At 43.7% G+C, this 21,993-nt stretch overlaps 1 protein-coding gene across 1 annotated transcript in view; it reads left to right on the top strand.

The window, feature by feature from the left end:
- The window catches only part of LOC124775355, a 442,958-nt gene that overhangs the window by 299,904 nt on the left and 121,061 nt on the right, over nucleotides 1-21,993 (top strand). Inside the window, exons 23-24 of the mRNA XM_047250186.1 lie at nucleotides 2,379-2,650; nucleotides 11,063-11,193. Coding sequence (XP_047106142.1) covers nucleotides 2,379-2,650; nucleotides 11,063-11,193 — 403 coding nt within the window. The remainder of the gene's footprint in view (nucleotides 1-2,378; nucleotides 2,651-11,062; nucleotides 11,194-21,993) is intronic.

The raw sequence follows: 21,993 nt of genomic DNA, 5'->3' as shown, positions 1-21,993 counted from the left end.
ATATTAGTCGTGGGTCAGCACACCACATTGTGCATGATGTGCTCCAGTTTCACAAAGTGTCTGCAAGATGGGTGCCACGGCAGCTGACTCCTGAAATGAGAGAACGACGTGTTGATGCTTGTGAACAACTTCTTCGGCGCGAGGAGGTGATGGCTTCCTTGCAAGAACCGTTACTGGGGGCGAAACCTGGGTTCCCTTCCACCAACCGGAAACGAAGAGAGCCAACAACGAATGGCGCCATTCCTCATCACCAAAACCAAAGAAGTTTCGAACAGAACCATCAGCAGGGAAGGTTATGCTGACTTTCTTTTGGGACGAAAAAGGCGTCATTTTGGAACATTACATACCTACAGGGACCACTGTCACCAGTGCATCATACACAGATCTCCTAAAAAATCATCTGCGGCCTACAATCAAATCAAAGCGACGTGGATTGATATCAGCAGGTTTCTTTTTTCAACATGACAATGTAAGGCCCCACACTGCCTGTACAAGAGTTGCAACAATCACAGACCTGCATTTTGAGTGTCTTCCTTATCCACCATACTCACCAGACCTTGCCCCAAGTGATTTCCATATGTTTGGACCACTCAAAGACGCAATAGGAGGACAGAAGTTTCGTTCTGACGAAGAGGTACCCCACGCGGTACATGAGTGGTTGCGCGGACTACCAAAAGAATTTTTTCTAAAGGAATTTACCCACTTTGTAAGCGCTGGAGGACTTGCATTGAGCGTGGGGGAGATTATGTTGAGCGAGTGATACAACTTTGTACCACTTCTGCACAATAAATAATATTTTAAAAAATATTTAAGGTTTTCATTTGACTCACCCTCGTACTTTTACCTAACTAACATAAGGACATCACACACATTCATTCCCAAGGCAGGGTTCGAACCTGCGACCGTAGCAGCAGCGCGGTTCCGGACTGAAGCGCCTAGAACTGCTCGGTCACAGCGGCCGGCTTAGTGTAAGGAAGTACACTACTGGCGATTAAAGTTGCTACACCACGAAGATGACGTGCTACAGACGCGAAATTTAACCGACAGGAAGAAGATGCTGTGATATGCAAATGATTAGCTCTTCAGAGCATTCACACAAGGTTGGCGCTGGTAGCGACAGCTACAACGTGCTGACATGAGGAAAGTTTAGAACCGATTTGTCATACACAAACAGCAGTTGACCGGCATCGCCTGGTGAAACGTTATTGTGATGCCTTGTGTAAGGAGGAGAAATGCGTACCATCACGTTTCCGACTTTGATAAAGGTCGGGTTGTAGCCTATCGCGATTGCGGTTTATCTTTTCGCGACATTGCTGCTCGCGTTGTTGGAGATCCAATGACTGTTAGCAGAATATGGGTTCAGGAGGGTAATACGGAACGCCGTGCTGGATCCCAACGGCCTCGTTTTACTAGCAGTCGCGATGACAGGCATCTTATTCGCATGGCTGTAACGGATCCTGCAGCCACGTCTCGATCCCTGAGTCAACAGATGGGGACGTTTGCAAGGCAACAACCATCTGCACGAACAGTTCGACGACATTTGCAGCAGCATGGACTATCACCTCGGAGACCATGGCTGCGGTTACCCTTGACGCTGCATCACAGACACGAGCACCTGCGATGGTGTACTCAACGACGAACCTGGGTGCATGAATGGGAAAATGTCATTTTTTCGGATGAATCCAGGTTCAATTTACTGCATCATGATGGTCGCATCTGTGTTTGGCGACATCGCGGTGAACGCACATTGGAACCATGTATTCGTCATCGCCACACTGGCGTCACCCGGCGTGATGATATGGGGTGCCATTGGTTCCACGTCTCGGTCACCTCTTGTTCGCATTGACGGCACTTTGAGCAGTGGCCAGCACATTCTCCAGATCTCTCACCAACTGAAAACGTCTGGTCAATGGTGGCAGAGAAATTGGCTCGTCACAATACGCCAGTCACTACTCTTGATAAACTATGGTATCGTGTTGAAGCTGCATGGGCAGCTGTACCTATACACGCCATCCAAGTTCTGTTTGACGCAATGCCCAGGCGTATCAAGGCCGTTATTACGGCTAGAGGTGGTTGGTCTGGGTACTGCTTTCTCAAGATCTATGCACCCAAATTGCGTGAAAATGTAATCACATGTCAGTTCTAGTATAATAAATTTGTCCAATGAATACCAGTTTATCATCTGCGTTTCTTCTTGGTGTAGCAATTTTAATGGCCAGTAGTGTAGCTCTTATCAATTGTTGTGAGGTGTCGTTCATTGTTTTGTTATGTTTGTTACCCAGTATGCCAATACAAGATCCGGCGACATTCTGGGTACACTGTGTGCATCGGCGCCCCCACGACTCGGCTGTACGTAAAGGTTTCCACTGTGCCGACAGGAGCTGGAGAGCACGGCGGCGGACGGCCCGTCGCCGGACATCGTGCAGCCGCCGGCGGGCTTCGCAGACTCCCCGGAAGGCCCCCGCCAGCAGGCGCAGCAGCAGCAGCAACAGCAGCCGCGCCTCTACAAGAAAGCGGACCGCCGCTTCCGATCGGAGGAGCGCCACGGCGAGCGACGACACACGCACTCCACCGGCCGCTACCGCTGCGACGGCGCGCGGGCCAAGTCCGAGGAGCGGGGGCGCGGCCGCGAGGACCGCGTGCGCCTCAGGTTGGTAGCCCTGACCGTAGCTGCCTCCTACATTACGAACTATGGGCGACTGTCTGAATGCCGAGTACGAGGAGCTGAGTTCGGTCACCCTACTACACATTTCCTTGTAAGTGACCAACCGCAGAACAGTACAAAACGGTAGCTCTGAAGAGTGGGACTCCAGCCTCTAGAATTGCGTGCGGATCAGACTGATCTCCCTGTTTCACACTGCCTCATACACTGTCTGACTGAAAACGTGAAGTAGCCAGAACACGTGGTCGGTTGCCTTACAGGCTCTACATCTACATCCATACTCCGCAAGCCACCTGACGGTGTGTGGCAGATGGTACCTTGAGTACCTCTATCGGTTCTCCCTTCCAGTCTCGTATTGTTCGTGGAAAGAAATATTGTCGGCATGCCTCTGTGTGGGCTCTAATCTCCATGATTTTATCCTCATGGTCTCTTCGCGAGGTATACGTAGGAGGGAGCAAGATACTGCTCGACTCCTCGGTGAAGGTATGTTCTCGAAACTTCAACAAAAGCCCGTACCGAGCTACTGAGCGTCTCTCTTGCAGAGTCTTCCACTGGAGTTTATCTATCATCTCCGTAACGCTTTCGCGATTATTAAATGATCCTGTAACGAAGCACGCTGCTCTCCGTTGGAACTTTTCTATCTCTTCTATCAACCCTATCTGGTACGGATCCCACACCGGTGAGCAGTATTCAAGCAGTTGCCGAGCAAGGGTTCTGTAACCTACTTCCTTTGTTTTCGGACTGCATTTCCTTAGAATTCTTCCAATGAATCTCTGTCTGTCATCTGCAATACCGACGATTAATTTTATATGGTCATTCCACTCCTAATGCCTACTCCCAGGTTGTAGAAGGGGCTTAGTGGATCACGTTTTACGTAGGAATCCATTTCCAGAAGCGTCATACAGCGACCCTACAGGGCTTCAAAGATATAGGCGCCGGCGCCTGTAAATGTAAGCCTACGCATATACAGGGTGATTCTGTGATGATGATACAAACTTTGTAGGATGATGGAGAAGCGTAATGTATCAATTTGAAATAAGGGTCCCTGTAATGGAAACGATCGAGTCGAAAGTTGTAACGGAAAATCGTTCTGCTACTTCTTACATTTGAATACATGCACCGATACGGTTGTTGACAGACTGTAGGGTAGACAACTTTCGGGGGTGGTAGTATGTACCAAAACCAGAAAAAATGTCATTTAAACATGGGCTTCAAAATGTGTGTCCGCCCCGATAGCTGAGTGGTCAGCGCGGCAGTCTGTCACACCAAGGGGCCAGGGTTCGATTCCCTGCTGGGTCGGAATTTTTCTCCTCTCAGAGACTGGGTATTGTGTTGTTCTCATTATCATTTCATCATCATCAGTGGAAGGCAACGGGAAACCACCACTGCAATCACTTCCCTAGACGCTCATGCGGTGGACCTCTCTGACGAGGCTGCCCCATGACAAGACCTGCCGTAAGGCAGAACACAAAGTTTTAAAATGTATACATTAAGAGCTCTGAGCACTTGTTGAATAAGGAGATGTGTTTGACGCTAGAGAAGATGAACAAGTGCTCGTAGCTCGTCAGGTTTTAGAGCCCATGTTTACTACACGTGTTTTTTCCCGTACTACCGTCTCTGAAATTTGCATACCCCACATTCTTAGCAACAATAGTACCAGTACATGTATTCCACTATCAGAGGTATCATCACGGTTTCCGCTTATAACTTTCGGCCTATTTGTTTCCGGAACAGGGGCCCTTACCTCAAATTGATACAGTTACCTTTGGTTCAAATGGCTCTGAGCACTAAGGGACTTAATATCTGAGGTCATCAGTCCCCTAGAACTTAGAACTACTTAAACCTAACTAACCTAAGGACATCACACACATCCATGCACGAGGCAGGATTCGAACCGGCGACCGTAGCGGTCACTCGGTTCCAGACTGAAGCTCCTAGAACCGCTCGGCCACATCGGCCGACACAGTTATCTTTCCCCGACATCCTAGGACTTCCATAACACCGTCACGGAATCCTCCTGTATATACATACATTTATTGGCACCGGTGCCTATGACACCGACGCTGCGTAACGACGTTCGGTGACATTTTCGGACAAAGGTTCGTGAGTAAGATTTAATGTATTAAGTCAGCTCCAGAACTTCCAGAAGTGTGTAATCTGAATTGTGAAAAATTGCTATATAATTGACACGAACAGGGTCACATGTTAAAAGATCACTGTGAAGGACACGGAGATACCGCATATTATCGTGGAACAGCGTTATCAGCAGCTGACAGAGTTGGAAAGGGGCCTAGCTGAGGATCTCCATTTGCCCGGCAGTTCGAATCGTGCAATATCCACAGTTGCGGGGCGTTCTCATATGACAGTTACCGGGTGCTGTACTGCACAGGAACGTCGCGGCAGGCATATTCGTCGTCAAGATATCCGGTCAATTGACCCCAGCAGTCGAGACTAAGAACATCAAATTTCCTTCACATTTGCGTCCACCGTCCAAGAGCAAGTGATGCAATTCCTGTAAGAATCTGTGTCCTCTCGCACCACTGGTCGAAGTCTTATTTATTACGTTCCAGTCTATTACTTATCATCTAAACAGGTACTGCATTATCCTCACACAAATTGTTACTGTCAACAGCATGTTTATCTATACGTCGTCATCTAATTATTCAACATACATTATTATATCCAACACAATACTGCATAATGCTGCTACTGGCAGGAGCTAGACTAGGAATTACCACCCCATACGCAGGCTGCCGTAAACAACACAAATGGCTATGTTTAGAATGGTTCCGTGACAGGGAAGCGTGGTATGCTGATGAGTTTCCCGCACCGAGCGAGGTGGCGCATTGGCTAGCCCACTGGACTCGCATTCGGGATGACAACGGTTCAATCCCGCGTCTGGCCATCCTGATTGAGGTTTTCCGTGATTTACTTAAATCGCTTCAGGCAAATGCCGGGATGGTTCCTTTGAAAGTGTACGCCCGACTTCATTCCCCGTCCTTCCCTAATCAGAAGAGACCGATGATCTCGCTGTCTGGTCTCCTCCCCCAAACAACCCAACCCAACCCAGTTGCCCCGCAATGAGTTCAGTTATCAGCCGCGGTTCCGGGCTACCGCGGATGACCGGCGTCGACGAGTACGACGGTTACCTGGAGAACTGTCGCATTCTTCTAGTGTTCCGGGGAGGAACAGTGGTGTTAAAATCCAGCGTCATGTCGTGGGGAGCCATCGGGTATAAGTTCATTTCACGGCTGGCAGTGGTTGACGTAAAGCCTGACGGCACAACGGAATGTCACAAACATCCTGCGTCCTCGTGTGTTACTTCTAATGGGACAGTAACAGTCGCCAGTTTTCACCAGGTCAGTTCTCCTTCACAAATGGCACATGTCTCTAAAACCAGCCTGCGTGATGTCCAGGAATGGCCGGGAAGATCCCTAAAGCTGTCACCGATAAAACATGCGTGGAAGCAGTTCGGACGTCAACGTCCCAGAGCCAGCATCCGGGATATGAAGTAGCAGCTACAACAGTTGCAGACCACCTTGCCTCGGGAGAGGATACTAGGCTTTGTGATACCCTTCCCAACCGAATCAGTGAGTGCATCCCGACCAAAGGGGTTCTAACGCTATACTGCTAAGCGGGCTCATACTGTCAACCTTTTAGTAAACATGACTTGACGCTCTAATCACTGAAATAACACCACAGACTCTACCAATCCGTGAAGTTCCATTTCGTTCCCTCGTCCCCTGCTGGGTGCTTCACTTTGTTGTCAGGTATGTATTTTGAGAATCATGAGCAAAACGCGAGACACATTTATGTGACTCATTTCAAATCTTGCAACTCAAGTAGGTCATGAGGATAAACTCTCCAAGGTCATGGAATGTCTCAGTGTATGAGATTACAACATAGAAGTAATAACAGATAAAATAAAATGTTTATGAACCCAAAAAAGTCAAGCCATAAATTTAAGTAAACGAAATCAGCAATATAACATAGGAATCAGCTTAATTTTTCAAATAACTTCTCGACAGAATAGAAGGACTGACCCACGAGGAAATTCTCCAGTTTCGATTCGAAAGCGCGTGGATTACTGCTAAGATTTTTGAATTCTTCTGGTAGCATATTGAAAATGGATGCAGCAGTATACAGCACATCTTTCTCCACAAGAGTTAAGGAAGAGCGATCCACATGCAGACTGGATTTTTGCCTGGTGTGTTCCAAGTTATATAAAATGACGTACAAGTCAAAACATAACGGTACGAGATCCTTCCATACAGCTGCCGTTACCGGAACACCGACAATTTCCCACAAGCCATCTTCACGCGGCCGAGCACCTTGCACGGGGTGCTGCATACATGGGAGATACGCGTGTCGTCTCCGTTCTTGTTCTCTTTTCTATTACTAGCTGCAGATGGTGCACTAACTGAAAAGTGAGACAAGAAGAAGTATCCTGACTTTCTGCAGAAGGTGTCGCTGATAAACGAAATTAGATATCTGCAGTTCCATTTCGGAAATAAATTGTAGAAAAGATATTGGCTAAAGCCAACGAATTGCAACATTCCGAAATTACAAGAAAATAATACTATTTTTTTCCTGTGCAAATACATTAGCACAATTAGAACAAAATATCTACGGCGCATAATAATACTGTCCGAACCCACTCTGAGCGCCGACTCGACCATTACTTTTTTGAGTGCTGACGCAAGTGACACTCTGCGGCCAATGGCTTGTCGTAAATTTTCAAAAGTGTTCGGTTCATAAAAAGCAATAATCCAAACGACAGTTGGTTCATAAATTAACAAATCTCTTGCATTTATAAAGGTCCGCAACAGCATATCTCCCCCTAATATACTTCCCCTTGGTCGTCCTAACTTATCATCATTACGTTGTCGCTGTTTTCTTTCTATTCATCGGGCAAAAGTCTAAAATTGTCAGTTTTTATATAAATGACATGGTTATTTTCAAGAGATGCTATGTTTGTCCTAAGGAATTGATCGTTACTCGGGGGGGGGGGGGGGGGGGAGGGGGTGTTGGTAAGTGCCCCCTCTTGCCCTTGCAGACGCCTATGATCGCATTACGTACAACCTTCGAGAAATTTAAACTCAGTACTTCAGGAGTCCACTTCTTTCTACATGGATCTGGATATTCTCTTAAACTTAGATATGTCTATTTCACGCTACTCTTTACCATTACTAAAATCCCATCCGAGTCTATGTCCGCTCCTGGGTACGCACTGCAATCCGATTATCTTATTGCGGAATCTCTGTCTGAGCATGATGTAATCCAACTAGAATCTTCCCATGCCTCCAGGCCTGTTCTAAGTATGCCTGCTCCTCTTGTGACTCTTTAACAGTGTGTTAGGTATTATTAAATTTTCATCCCGCCCTTCAAAGTGAGTTACCTCTTCGTCTTCTGCTAGCGACATTGGCATGTATACCTGAACTATTGTTGCGGGCATTTGGATGCTGTAGATTCTATGAGAATATATCTTACACTGAAATGTTCACTCTCTACGCTACTGTCCTGTTCGTAATGAATCGTATTCATCTGATCATTTCGTGCTACTGTTGTTATCGCTGTATGTTCGTATGGCCAGAGATAGTATCTTCTTTCGATTTCTCTTGACCGGTCCCCACTAGATCAGGACTGAAGTTTTGCCTTTTCCGTTCCAGATTTTCATATCCCCTACGACATTCAGACATTTCACACTGCGGCTTTTAGAGGTTAGGTTAGTGTTTTTTAACGTCCCGTCGACAACGAGGTCATTAGAGACGGAGCACAAGCTCGGGTTAGGGAAGGATGGGGAAGGAAATCGGCCGTGCCCTTTCAAAGGAACCATCCCGGCATTTGCTGAAACGATTTAGGGAAATCACGGAAAACCTAAATCAGGATGGCTGGAGACGGAATTGAACCGTCGTCCTCCCGAATGCGAGTCCAGTGTGCTAACCACTGTGACACCTCGCTCGGTGCGGCTCTTAGAATGAACCCTTTCGTTAGTTGTTCCACATTTTTCTCATAGTCACTTCCACCTTGACAGTCTCCTCCCGCAGTTCCGTGTTGGGGGGCAAATTATGAATTCAGAGATCACCACCACACTTTTTTTCATCACAGGCCACGTATCTTGTGGACATTCATTATTAGTCTTTAATGCAGTCGTTCCATTGCCTTCTGTATCCCCACGCCTTTGATCGTTGCTGATTCTTCCGCCTTCAAGGGTAGTTCTGGAGCCGTTACTACTCGGTCACGTAGTTCCTAGGTGGACGAGGCTCAGTACACACCGTTCCGATCTTCCAGCCATGAACAAATTCCTGGAAATAAGGCGAATCGAACTCAGGTCCCCCGTATAGTAGTCTGCTGCAATGATCAGTCACCTACGGAGGCGGACTGTATTAGCTTACCTGGTTGAGCAATATAATTGCTCGTTGCCTAGTCTTAGGCAGTACACGAGCATTCACCTTAACAGATTTAGGGAAACCTAGTTAAACCTAACTGTGGAGTGGTTGGCGGAGTTTTTCACCGTACTCACCCTGAATGTGCTGTAATTATCTCAAATACTGCATTGTCGCACTCGGTAAATGGAGTCATTATTTGTTGTTGTTGTTGTGGTCTTCAATCCTGAGACTGGTTTGATGCAGCTGTCCATGCTACTCTATCCTCTGCAAGCTTCTTCATCTCCCAGTACTTACTGCAACCTACATCCTTCTGAATCTGCTTTGTGTATTCGTCTCTTGGTCTCCCTCTACGATTTTTACCCTCCACGCCGTCCTCCAATGCTAAATTTGTGATCCCTTGATGCCTCAGAACTTGTCCTACCAACCGATTCCTTCTTTTTGTCAAGTTGTGCCACAAACTTCTCTTCTTCCCAATTCTATTCAATACCTCCTCATTAGTTATGTGATCCACCCATCTAATCTTCAGCATTCTTCTGTAGCACCACATTTCGAAAGCTTCTATTCTCTTCTTGTCCAAACTATTTATCGTCCATGTTTCACTTCCATACATGGCTACACTCCATACAAATGCCGGCCGGAGTGGCCGTGCGGTTCTAGGTGCTACGTCTGGAACCGCGGGACCGCTACGGTCGCAGGTTCGAATCCTGTCTCGGGCATGGATGTGTGTGATGTCCTTAGGTTAGGTTTAAGTAGTTCTAAGTTCTAGGGGACTGATGACCTCAGGCGTTGAGTCCCATAGTGCTCAGAGCCATTTGAACCATTTTTCCATACAAATACTTTCAGAAACGACTTCCTGACACTTAACTCTATACTCGATGTTAACAAATTTCCCTTCTTGAGAAACGCTTTTCTTGCCGTTGCCAGTCTACATTTTATATCCTCCTACTTCGACCATCATCAGTTATTTTGCTCCCCAAATAGCAAAAGTCGTTTACTACTTCAAGTGTCTCATTTGCTAATCTAATTCCCGCAGCATCACCCGACGTAATTCGACTACATTCCATTATCCTCGTTTTGCTTTTGTTGATGTTTATCTTATATCCTCCTTTCAAGACACTGTCCATTCCGTTCTACTGCTCTTCCAGATCCTTTGCGGTCTCTGACAGAATTACAATGTCATCGGCGAACGTCAAAGTTTTTATTTCTTCTCCATGGATTTTAATACCTACTCCGAATTTTTCTTTTGTTTCCTGTACTGCTTGCTCAATATACAGATTGAATAACATCGGGGATAGGCTACAACCCTGTCTCACTCCCTTCGCAACCACTGCTTCTCTTTCATGCTCCTCGACTCTTGTAACTGCCATATGGTTTCTGTACAAATTGTATATAGTCTTTCGCTCCGTGTATTTTACCCTGCAACCTTAAGAAGTTGAAAGTCATTATTTAGACTGTCTAATTTCAATATACACAATGAGCAACATTTCGTTATTTGCTATCCTTGTTGGTGTTGGAGTAAACCTTTTTTCTGTACCGAGCGAGGTGGCGCAGTGGTAGCACACTGGACTCTCATTCGGGAGGAGGACGGTTCAATCCCGCGTCCGGCCATCCTGATTTAGGTTTTCCGTGATTTCCCTAAATCGCTCCAGGCAAATGCTGGGATGGTTCCCTTGAAAGGGCACGGCCGACTTCCTTTCCCATCCTTCCATAATCCAATGAGACCGATAACCTCGCTGTTTGGTCTCTTCCCACAAAACAACAACAACAAAATTTTTTCTGTAAATAGCGCTCCTAGCTGCCTCGGTTTACTACCATTTATTATTGAGAATACATACAAACAGCATGAGTCAAAACATCGCTTATGTATCGAAAAGTCTCTTTCATGTGACGTCTCAGACCTAGTCTTGCGATGTGTGGCGCGGCTGAGCTGCTGAGGCACAGTTTGTACAGCCGCGGCTGTGCCCTGGCCTGCGTTTTAGGTGAGTCCTGCAGACAGGTGCGGCTGTTGCAGGCCCCTGGCGCGCTCCACGGACGCCAGCATGGAGACGCTGCGCGCCGGCGACGCGACGGCGGCTGCTGAGGACGCGGGGCCGCCCGACGGAGCGCCCGCAGCGCCGCCGGCCGAGGGCGACGAGGACGCGGGTAACTAAGCACGCGCTCCCACCAGCAGCAGCACAGGCACTGCGCTTTGGCCAGTCACGTAAAGTAGGAAAATGAGACGGGTGTTACGATTAATCAAGGAAAACCCCCAGTTCGGAAACGGGGCCAAAATTAGTTGGTTCCTGTCGAGTTGCAATTTACAATTTCTTTATTGATTACTTCAACCATTAAAAGTTATTTCTTTACCACTTGACCAGGAACAGATCCAAAAAAGCTAGCAGGCATGAGTGCCTTTTCAAAACGATTTACTTTACCGTTAATAGCCAAGCCATTTTACTTAAAACAGACTTTGATAAAGCATTTAATAACAAAATTAAAACTTTCCAAGTAATGAAACAAAACACCAATTTGCATACAATTTCGCTACCGAACATGTAGGGAGCCACTTCTTTTAAATTTTGGCACAACAAGATATTAAATTGCAAGGGCTCGCTAACAGGGAGGCAGAACTAGCATTTTCGAAGGATGCCAAGTAGATTAAAACAGTCAAAGTAAAAATATATTCACCTTTTACAATAATTAACAATTTTAAAGCCACGTAATTTTAAAAAACCCACCAATGAAAGGCAAACTTAACCTTTTTAAACAGGGCCCAAAAACAATCAGAGTAAAACACAACCATTTAACATTTTACAATAACTAACAACTTTAATACCACGTCCTGCCACCAAAATGTCCTGGGATGGAAATAATTAACCGACCGTGTGTAAGGGCGGCCACAATTGTCTCCCGAAGGATGCTCAGGCTAGAAGCGGACTAACAGACCCACAACGCCTCACATTCAGCAATCACACCGACCTCACGCGGGGCCAGGGGAGGAGGAGGAATCAAATCAGGAACCATAATCCCTGCCCAAAAATACACTTCCTCCCAGGCAGTACTAATAAGAAGTCAAAAGATAACTGTCTATAACTACACCGGCGACAGCGACAGGAAATCCGAACGCAGGAGGCCACAAGGGAGAAAAAATGTAATCTAAAACAATAATCCCTGCCCAAAAATACATTTCCTATCGGGCAGTACTAATAAGAAGCGGGGAAGATCACTGTCTATAAATACACCAGCGACAGGGACAGGAAGCCCAAACTCACGAGGGCACAAGGCAGAAAAGACGCTGGTTGCACAAACCAAAATTCTTCAATTAACATCTAAACATTTAACCAACTTAACTTGCAGTTTATCAGAGAAACAGCAGGTGAACTCCGATGCAAAGGTTCCTCACACCCGACCGTGTCCACGTCGCCAGCGTACCCAACTGGACACAGTCACGCAGCCACGCGCTGTCACCGGAGCCCTCGTCTTGTCTGCACCCACGGCGGCGAAATACCATTCCTCAGGTTAGGCGAGTTACTAGTCCATCATTTCCGCCTCCAGACGGACAATATAAAGACATTCGTTGCCGCTCCCACCACGTAGTGACTCGGAACCATAGCCGTAGCCCCCGGGTGTTCACAGCAAGAGCTTACAGCCTTGTCCCGTCAACTCGTCCCACACGAGACCGCACCGCCAGGATAGACCACGCGGCTTCTCGGAACAACAGCCAACTCTCCACCGCCACGCCGCGGCCTCATTGCACGATATTCACAAATTCCCGATTTTAAAAACAGACCGACCGACTCTTCACCGCTAGGCAACCAACCGGCCATCCCTCCAAAGATCTTACTCCCTTACACAAGGCTAACAGGAAGCAACGACTCGAAGATCGATAAGGCCATACACGCATCCAGAGGGGAATCTCAACAGAATCGTACGCAGCATAGCGATAAATATGAAAGAATCAATTAACGATGGAATTGAAGGGCTCAGAACAATCTTAACAGCGCGATGTATGTTGAGAGCCGACACACGGCTCAGAAAGTATGCGTAAGTAGGATACGTTTGTGTTGCATCTGAGATGAACGACAAGAGCGACACTACTAGCGCAGCTGCGGAAAGTGTGAACAGCATTCCCAGAGGTTCACTCTGAGCCACGTTTACAAAGGGACCACCCGGCAATCGGATTTTTAAAATTTTTTGTCGTATGTGAAATTCAGAACTTAAGTAATAATCAACCAAAGCAGTTCAACGTAATTCTCAAAAATTCTCGAAAAAATTGTTTTGGATGATTTCCGAACATCTATAATGACTTAAATTGAGGCGTATATTTCGGCAAGCTGCTTGGTTCTGCGGTAGAATTTGGGAGACTTGCATTGTGTTCCCGGGCGATTCGTTATTTTAAACAGAGATGCATGTTCTACGAGCAGTTTCGTGACATCTACAAAACACAAAGATAGAAAAAATCGGTAGCGCACGAGACTGGTAACAGCAGGATCGGTGGTTCGAGTCTCATTTCCGCCATTACTATTTCTCTTTTTTTTCCGTTCCATTCCAACACCTACTTCAAATAAAAAAAATCATCATCTATATCCTAATTAACACTTATATAACACCCATTTTAACGAAAATGCACCTCTTCTTGTTTCTAATTACATATCGTTGACTAAAATCTTGTTCTATTGTAAATATAAATTGATAGTTACCGGTTGTTTATAAAATTGTTCCAATGGTTCAAATGGCTCCGAGCACTATGGGACTTAACATCTGAGGTCATCAGTCCCCTAGAACTTAGAACTACTTAAGCCTAACTAACCTAAGGACATCACACACATCGATGCCCGAGGCAGGATTCGAACCTGCGACCGTAGCGATCGCGCGGTTCCAGACTGCAGCGCCTAGAACCGCTCGGCCACTGCGGCCGGCTATAAAATTATTAATAAAGATTGCTTGAATAAAGAAAACATTACATCGTCATGATTACGCCTAGCAACAGGGTGCGTCCGCAGTAACAGCGCACGTTCCAGTACTTCTACAAGCAGACTGCTGTCAAACGCTCCACGTCTGCATGCGCCACGGAATAATGTTCCCATTTAGAAAAATAACACATACAGGACGAACAGTACATTTCACGTTGGCTGGTCAAGACGCTTCGCTTGTAGTACTCGTAATACCACCTTCCCCGGTGAGGTCGATAGTTTCCACACCTGCGTCTTTTGGTTCGTCATCTGCTGTTTCACTCGCAGATGATAATGCTGACTCTTTGCTTGAACGTAAGCAGACTGGTTATTATATTATCAGTTTCCTCGTCCCACGCATTATCTCTCCTCCCAGTGGTCATCGCACACTTTTCTTTGCTTGATACACAGCCTTTCCAGTCTTGTAATGTCCCAATAGTAAACCCTCATCTCACGAATGTGAATGCAAACGGTCCGCGCGGTCTAGCAAGTCAGCCGCTTTGGTTCTTAATGGCGAGGCCCCTGATTTGATTTTGTATGGTGGAAAGATCTGGAAGGAGGTCCACTCAATCTTGTGGGGCCACCTAAAAAACTGAATATAAATGCGGCGAAGATGACACGCAAGTTACATCGAGACACTTGCACCCGGCTATATGACACACAATTATTTATTTTTTAACAACGAAAGCACCAGCAGCTATTTTTTTGGATTAGTGAGCGAGATGATTGACTTATTATGGCTACAGATCTCTGCAACACTCCAGGCAAGTTTTATAGGATTTAGGTATATATAGTTAGGCGGAGTAGAAATGGAGTAAAGAGGGGAAGTCTGGTGCTCCTTAATGAGCCTCTTCGTATTTTTAATGTTATTCTGTCCATTTCTGCACGATAGTCAGAAGCATTTCCGTTATAGTCACAGAGGAGAAGTGAACACAAATCGAAACTTTGCGTTCACAACAATAAAACGTTGCCTAGCACTGTTGTTTGGCAATACTCGTCGCACACTGTCACTTTGCAACACTTATTCACATAAGAGTATGAAATCACAGTTCGTGTAACTACGTTACGTCACTGGCCGCCTTTTTCCGATGCTTAATTTGTTCATAAAAAGTCAAATGCTCTTTTTGCATGCATGTTCTCTAATCCGCACATAATGACTCTTTTATTCTGGCACCTTCATCAAAGCCCATAGCTGGAGCAGAATTTTTTCGATTGTATTTGATTGTATTTGCTAGCCTGGAAATCCAGTTCTGTGTCAGTAAAATCAGTAGCGTTTACAAGTTGTCACAGCTACACGCGAAGATGCTTTACATGGCTATTTTTCGCAGACGCACTGCGAGTTAACACCACACATTGCTTCGAACTGTCACTTACCGTACGTAGCCACGTCACTAAATTAGTTATGGCGACGGCCAGCTAACCAGTTCGCCTTGCCGAGTAATAACCGAGCACCGTAAATAGCGTCCACAATCCCTCCTTGCATTTTCTTCGCTAGTTTAGAGCACGGTTGTCGAAAGTAATATTACCAAAATACTTGCCAGGCCTGCAATGCCGGGCCGGAAAGTCAAATCCCGTCATAATTAGTTTAGTTTAGGACAAGTTTTGCAATGAAACGAGACATATTGAAAACAACAGCCATACGACAACGTTTATTTTACCAATCATTGCAATAAGTACTCGATACATTGGATAGTTTTTGAAGAAATTATGAATATTTGCGGCCGCTTGGTTAAGCTACACATTTATTGATTGTGAAGTTAGTTTTCCCGTACGATGATGTTCAACATCTCTTACAACTGTTAAATTATGAAGTAAGCAAATGCTTTTAATAACATCGTCAGCCACATCTGCCGAATCTTTTATTTTCTTGGCTAATATTCTTCGTTTACAGTACATTACAACAAGGATACATTTAAAAATTCTTCGTGCTGCTGATAACCTAATGTTGAAGTATTTTTTGTTAGCTTCTTACTGGTGCTCCTTCCCTTAAGTATTCACAAAATGGATAAAAGTGATTATCACTTTTGTCCTTCACAGCCTAGAATAACGTAATACATCCTTAGTTATCAATTTGGCTAAGCACTAGCATCTGGATTTTAGATTCTTTCACGTGCAGTTCACAATTAAATGCCTGGCAGATGATCTTTCTCTACCATTCCACTCTCGAACGGTGCACCTAAATATTTCTATGCAAGCTCCGATATCTCTTATTTTATTGTGGCGATCATTCCTCCCTATGTAGGTGGGTTCCAACAAAATATTTTAGCAGTCAGGGGAGAAAGTTGCTGACTGGAGTTTCACGAGAAGATCCTGCCGCTACGAAAAACGCCTTTGTTTTAATGATTGCCACCCCAATTCACGTATCCTGTCCGTGGCGCTCTCTTCCCTATTTCGCAGCCCTCTTTGAACTTTTTCGATGTCCTCCGTCATTCCCATGTGATGCGGATCCCATACCGAACAACATACTCCAGAAGATGGCTGACAAAAGTGGTGTAACCAGTCTCTTTAGTAGACCTGTTGCACTGTTCCGCCAATTAATGGCAGTCTTTGCTTTACTTTCCCCACAGCATTATCTGCGTGACTGTTTCAGTTTACGTTTTTCGTAACTGTAGTCCCTAAGTATTTAGTTGAATTTACTGCCTTTCGATTGTGTGGTTTATCGTTTAACCGAAATTTTAGCGAGTTTCTTTTTGTGCTCATGTGGATGACTTGACACTTTTATTTGTTTAGAGTCAATTGCCACTTTTCACGCCATAAATATATGTTATCGAAATGATTTGGCAGCTAGTTTAGATCATCTGACGACTTTGAAAGACCGTAATGACAGGATCATCTGCTAATAATCTAAGAGGGCTACTCAGATTTGCCCCGGCGGAGGTTCGAGTACTCCCTCGGGCATGGGTATATGTGTTTGTCCTTGGGATAATTTCGGTTAAGTAGTGTGTAAACTTAGGGACTGATGATCTCAGCAGTTAAGTCCCACCAGATTTCACACACATTTGAACATTTTTCTACTCAGATTGTCTCCTATGTTGTTCATGTGGATCAGGAACAGCAAAGGGCCTATATCGCTTCCTTGTGAAACGCCAGATATTACTTCTGTTTTCTCGATGACTTTCCGTCAATTACCACGAACTGTGACCTTCTTGAGAGGAAATCACGAATCGAGTCGCACAACTACATAGGCTCGCAGTTTGATTAGAAGTCGCTTGTGAGGAACTTTGTCAAAAGCTCGGTAATCTAAAAATATGGATTCAGTTTGACATCCCCAGTCGATAGCACTCATTATTTCATGATAATAAAGAATTAGTTGAATTTCAAGAGAACTATGTTTTCTGAATCCATGCTGAATATTGGGCAATAAATCGTTTTTTCTTTCGACGTAATTTATAATTTCCAAACACAGTATATGTTCAAAAATCCTACTGCAAATCGACTTTACTGATATGGGTCTGTAATCAGTAGATTATGTCTACTTCCTGTCCTGGGCATGACTTGTGCAACTTTCCAATCATTATGTAGAGATCTTCCGAAGAGTGAGCGGTTGTATATGTTTGCTAAGTATGGAGATACTGTATCAGCATACTCTGAAAGGAACCTGACTGGCTTAACTAATAAAACATTATCTTCGTATTTTTTAAACACTGGCCTAGAGCCAGAATGTGCAGGAAAAATAACGCAAATGCGTTTTTTGTCTACCATTCCTAAACATAAGGGAAATCATACATGTTGTTGTCCCTAACCATGATTTTTCTGAAATCATCGACGTTTACAATTCTCATTTTTGTTAGTTTTACAATCTTCTCGTTAAACTATAGTTACATCTCTTAAGATTTTCGTAAACAGCTCGAAATACCTGGAAAAAATGGGAATTCTGTAAAGTACATGCAATTCCTTTCCAATTTCTTGTTATTTATAGTTACGCGGTGTATTTAAAGGCGTAACGTTTGTTAATCGCGCATCGTTAGATTTATCACCACGAAATAAACGAAAAAGTTCACGTAGTAAATTTAGAACTACCTTGCCTTCCATTCAAAAGCCTTCACTGTTCAGTAGTCCACTCAAAGCTGCTATGAAAGCTCCATCATGAACGGCTCATAACAACTAAGAACCACACTTCACTTTAATCGTTGCTCTGTCCGACGCTCTTCTCGTTCATCGCACGTTCGCCATAAACGTACACTTAGACATGAGCGATCTAGATGCGCTAGCTGGCGTGGGAGTCATAATTGGGACTCCTTATTCCCTGACATTTCCGGTGGCATTCAAACGCCCTTTATGCCTCCAGAGTCTATGGGCAGTTGCGCCTAAGAAATCCATGGACAGGCGTGTACTTTTTCCCCAGTTCTGTCAATACGGGATGTGATACGTAGAGCGATGAAACAATTTAAGAAATTCCAGTTCAATATTTCGCCCTTCCCTCAATCATCGTACGTACTAGTGTGGTCACTGACTGACTGAGTAGATGCTTTTGAATCGATTACCGATCCTACGTACGATCAAAACCTCTTCGAGTCTCTAGTCAGTTCGGTTGGGAAAATTTTACTTTCAAAGTCATTGAACGCTTCTGTCATTGCTCACCTTTCGCTCATTTTCGATTCGTTCAGTTTTTGTTTATCAGCTAGGTTTTAACTTCTCTTACATCTGTGATGAAGCTCTTTTTTACGTAGCAATTGTCTAGCACGGCTATTAAACCACACTATTTGTTTCTCATCGCTTAAAACCGTGATTGGAATATATTGTCTTAGGAGCAATGAAATTTTCCATTGGTGCTCCACATCTTTGTCCTCAATACTGCATTTTTGATGTTAACTACTCAGATATTCAGATGTTTGTATCCTATCACTCTTGCTAAACAAAAATATTCTTCTACTTTTCTTAACAGTCCTTTTAACAACCATAGTCATTGATGCTACCACAGCTTTATGATCGCTGATTCATTACTATACGTTGCCTGGTTCGAATAGTGCGGGGGTCTGTCGCTAGGAAGTCTAAGGAGCTACCTTCACGAATTGGCTCTCCATCTGCTCGAGGTAATTTTCCGATAGGACATTCAGAGTAGCATAACGGGAATCCTTTCTCCGGAACCGGTTCTGATCGCGTAACTCTTTCATTCTGTACTGTCAAGAGGAAGTCTCGCCGCTATTACAATAGCATGATCGCGAAACTCGCTCGTGAACCTCTGGTAGTTCTCTCAGTTCTACCACTACAGCTCCTGACGAAAGCACTCTATAAAACCATTCGATCGCTATTTTTAACCCACATTCGGTGCTTAACTTCAGCCACATTAATTCACATTCGAAATCTGAGATAACCTTACTAGATATCATAGAATTCTTTACTGCCTTCTAAGCTATCTTTACGCTAAATATTGCAATCTGAACTTACGAGGTGAAAACATCAAATGCCATAACTCGGTTTCCCAGAAAGTTCGTTCAGTGGTAGAGGTGTCAGAATAACCGATCACGTTTCTTGGTGTATTCGTAAACATTCGACCGTTTCTGGGAAAACGGCTATCAAAGTTTTCGAGGTACTTTATACCCTTTTACTGAACAAAAAATTCAACCGAAGCGGTGGCACAGTGCCTAACGTCACTTTCGGCGTCCCGTGTTCGAAACCCGACAATTATTATTATTTTTGGTTTTCATTAGCCTACCCATATCCATAAAAGATTACTGGACGTTGTTGCCCAGTGTATAATGAAATAACATTGTCCTTATTCGTGTAACAATTGAATGTCTGATGAATGAATTAAAAACAAAAAGCAATAAAAAATTCTTTGACATTGTTTTCGGTAAAATTCTTGTAGTGTAACTTGATTCATAGTCAACTGCAAGCGCAAGTTTTCGGAGAAATGATCCGTTATGCGTGGTTTGCCGCGAATTTATTGCCAACGCGTGGAAATCTTCAACAATGTTAACGGCGTTTCTTTCCCGAGCGAGTCCATACGAAGAAATGTCGTTGTGGCAAACCTGCCTATATTAGATTAGATTAGATTAGATTAGATTAGATTTACTTTCACTCCAATTGATCCGTAGTGAGGAGGTCCTCCAGGATGTAGAACATGTCAGAAAAACAACAGTACATGACAAATATTTACAATTCAAACAAATAACCTAATGCACCATTCCACAGGTTCCAAGTGTAATGATCGTCATTTTTTAATGAACACTATATGAAAGAAATTATTTTACAAATACTAATGCACTGAATTTAAAATAAAAAAGTTTTTTATTTATTTATTTATAAGGTAATAAAAGTGTAATACAACTACTATAATACTTATTTGCAATGGACACATTACTGCACTGAAATAGCGCAGAAGTTAGATTGTACTTGCACACACACACACACACACACACACACACACACACACACACACACACACACACACTTATTTACAATGAACACATTACTGCACTGAAATTCTGCAGAAGTTATATTGTGTATATATATATATATATATATATATATATATATATATATATATATACAAATCAGTTGGCTCTTCTGAGAAATTCATCAGTGGAGTAGAAGGAGTTGGCCACCAATAAATCCTTTAGGCTTCTCTTAAACTGAATTTCATCGGTTGTTTAGCTTTTTATGGCTGCAGGCAAGTTATTGAAAATCTGTGTTCCTGAATAATGCACACCTTTTGTACAAGACTAAGTGACTTTAAATCCTTGTGAAGATTATTCTTATTTCTAGTATTGATTCCATGAATTGAGCTGTTGGTTTGAAAAAGTGATATATTTTTAATGATAAATTTCATTAAAGAATAAATATATTGGGAAGCAGTAGTTAGTACCCCTCGTTCCCTAAACAGGCTTTGCAGGATGTTCTTGAGTTCACGCCACATATAACTCTTACTGCACGTTTTTGTGCCCAGGAACCTTTAGCTTGGCTTGATGAATTACCCCAAAAAAGAATCCCATATGACATTATGGACTGAAAGTAAGCATAGTATGCCAGCTACTTAATTTTTATATCCCATATGTCTGACGCAGTTCGCATTGCAAATAGAGATTTGTTAAGACGCTTCAGCAGTTCTGTGGTGTCCTTTTTCCAGTTGAATTTATTATCAAGCTGTAATCCCAAGAATTTAGCACTGTCCACTTCTTCTATCTGCTAGTCATCATATGTTAGGCATATACTCGTGGGACACTCCTTACAAGTTTTGAACTGCATGTAGTGTGTTTTTTTTTCAAAGTTTAGTGACAAAGAATTGGCTGGGAACCAGTGATTAATGTCCACAAATATTTTATTAGCTGATCTTTCTAAGATTACACTTGATTTGCTATTTATTGCAATGTTTGTATCATCGGCAAACAAAACGAACTTGGCATCTGGTAATGTTACTGATGAAAGGTCATTGATATACACAAGAAAAAGTAAGGGCCCTAAAATGGAATCTTGTGGAACCCCACATGTAATTAGTTCCCAGTTGGATGATGCCTGATAGCTTAATACATGTTTCTTTCCTAATAACACCCTTTGTTTACTGCCAGAGATATAAGATTTGAACCATTTTGCAACATTTCCTGTTACACTGTAATATTCTAATTTACTTAAAAGGATATTGTGATTTACACAGTCAAATGCCTTTGACAGATCACAAAATATACCAGTTGCCTGCAGTTTTTTATCTAATGAATTAAGCACATTTTCACTGTACGTGTAGATAGCCTTCTCAATATCAGAACGCTTTAGAAATACGAACTGTGACTTTGACTATGTTATTTGAGATAAGATGGTTATAAAGCCGATTGTACATTACTTTTTCTAAAATTTTTGAGAATGCTGGCAAAAGTGAAATTGGACGAAAATTTGATGCTATTTCTTTATCTCCCTTCTTAAACAGTGGCTTAACTTCAGCATATTTTAACCATTCAGGAAATATTCCACTGATAAACAACTGGTTACACAGATAGCTTAATATGTTACTTAACTCAGAATCACATTCTTTAATTAGCTTTGTTGATACTTCATCATACCCACTAGATGTTTTTGA

Source organism: Schistocerca piceifrons, chromosome 2 (assembly GCF_021461385.2).
Source record: "Schistocerca piceifrons isolate TAMUIC-IGC-003096 chromosome 2, iqSchPice1.1, whole genome shotgun sequence".
Lineage (NCBI taxonomy): Eukaryota > Metazoa > Arthropoda > Insecta > Orthoptera > Acrididae > Schistocerca > Schistocerca piceifrons.
Note: the sequence above shows the minus strand (reverse complement) of the source record. Positions and strands in the feature narration are given on the sequence as shown.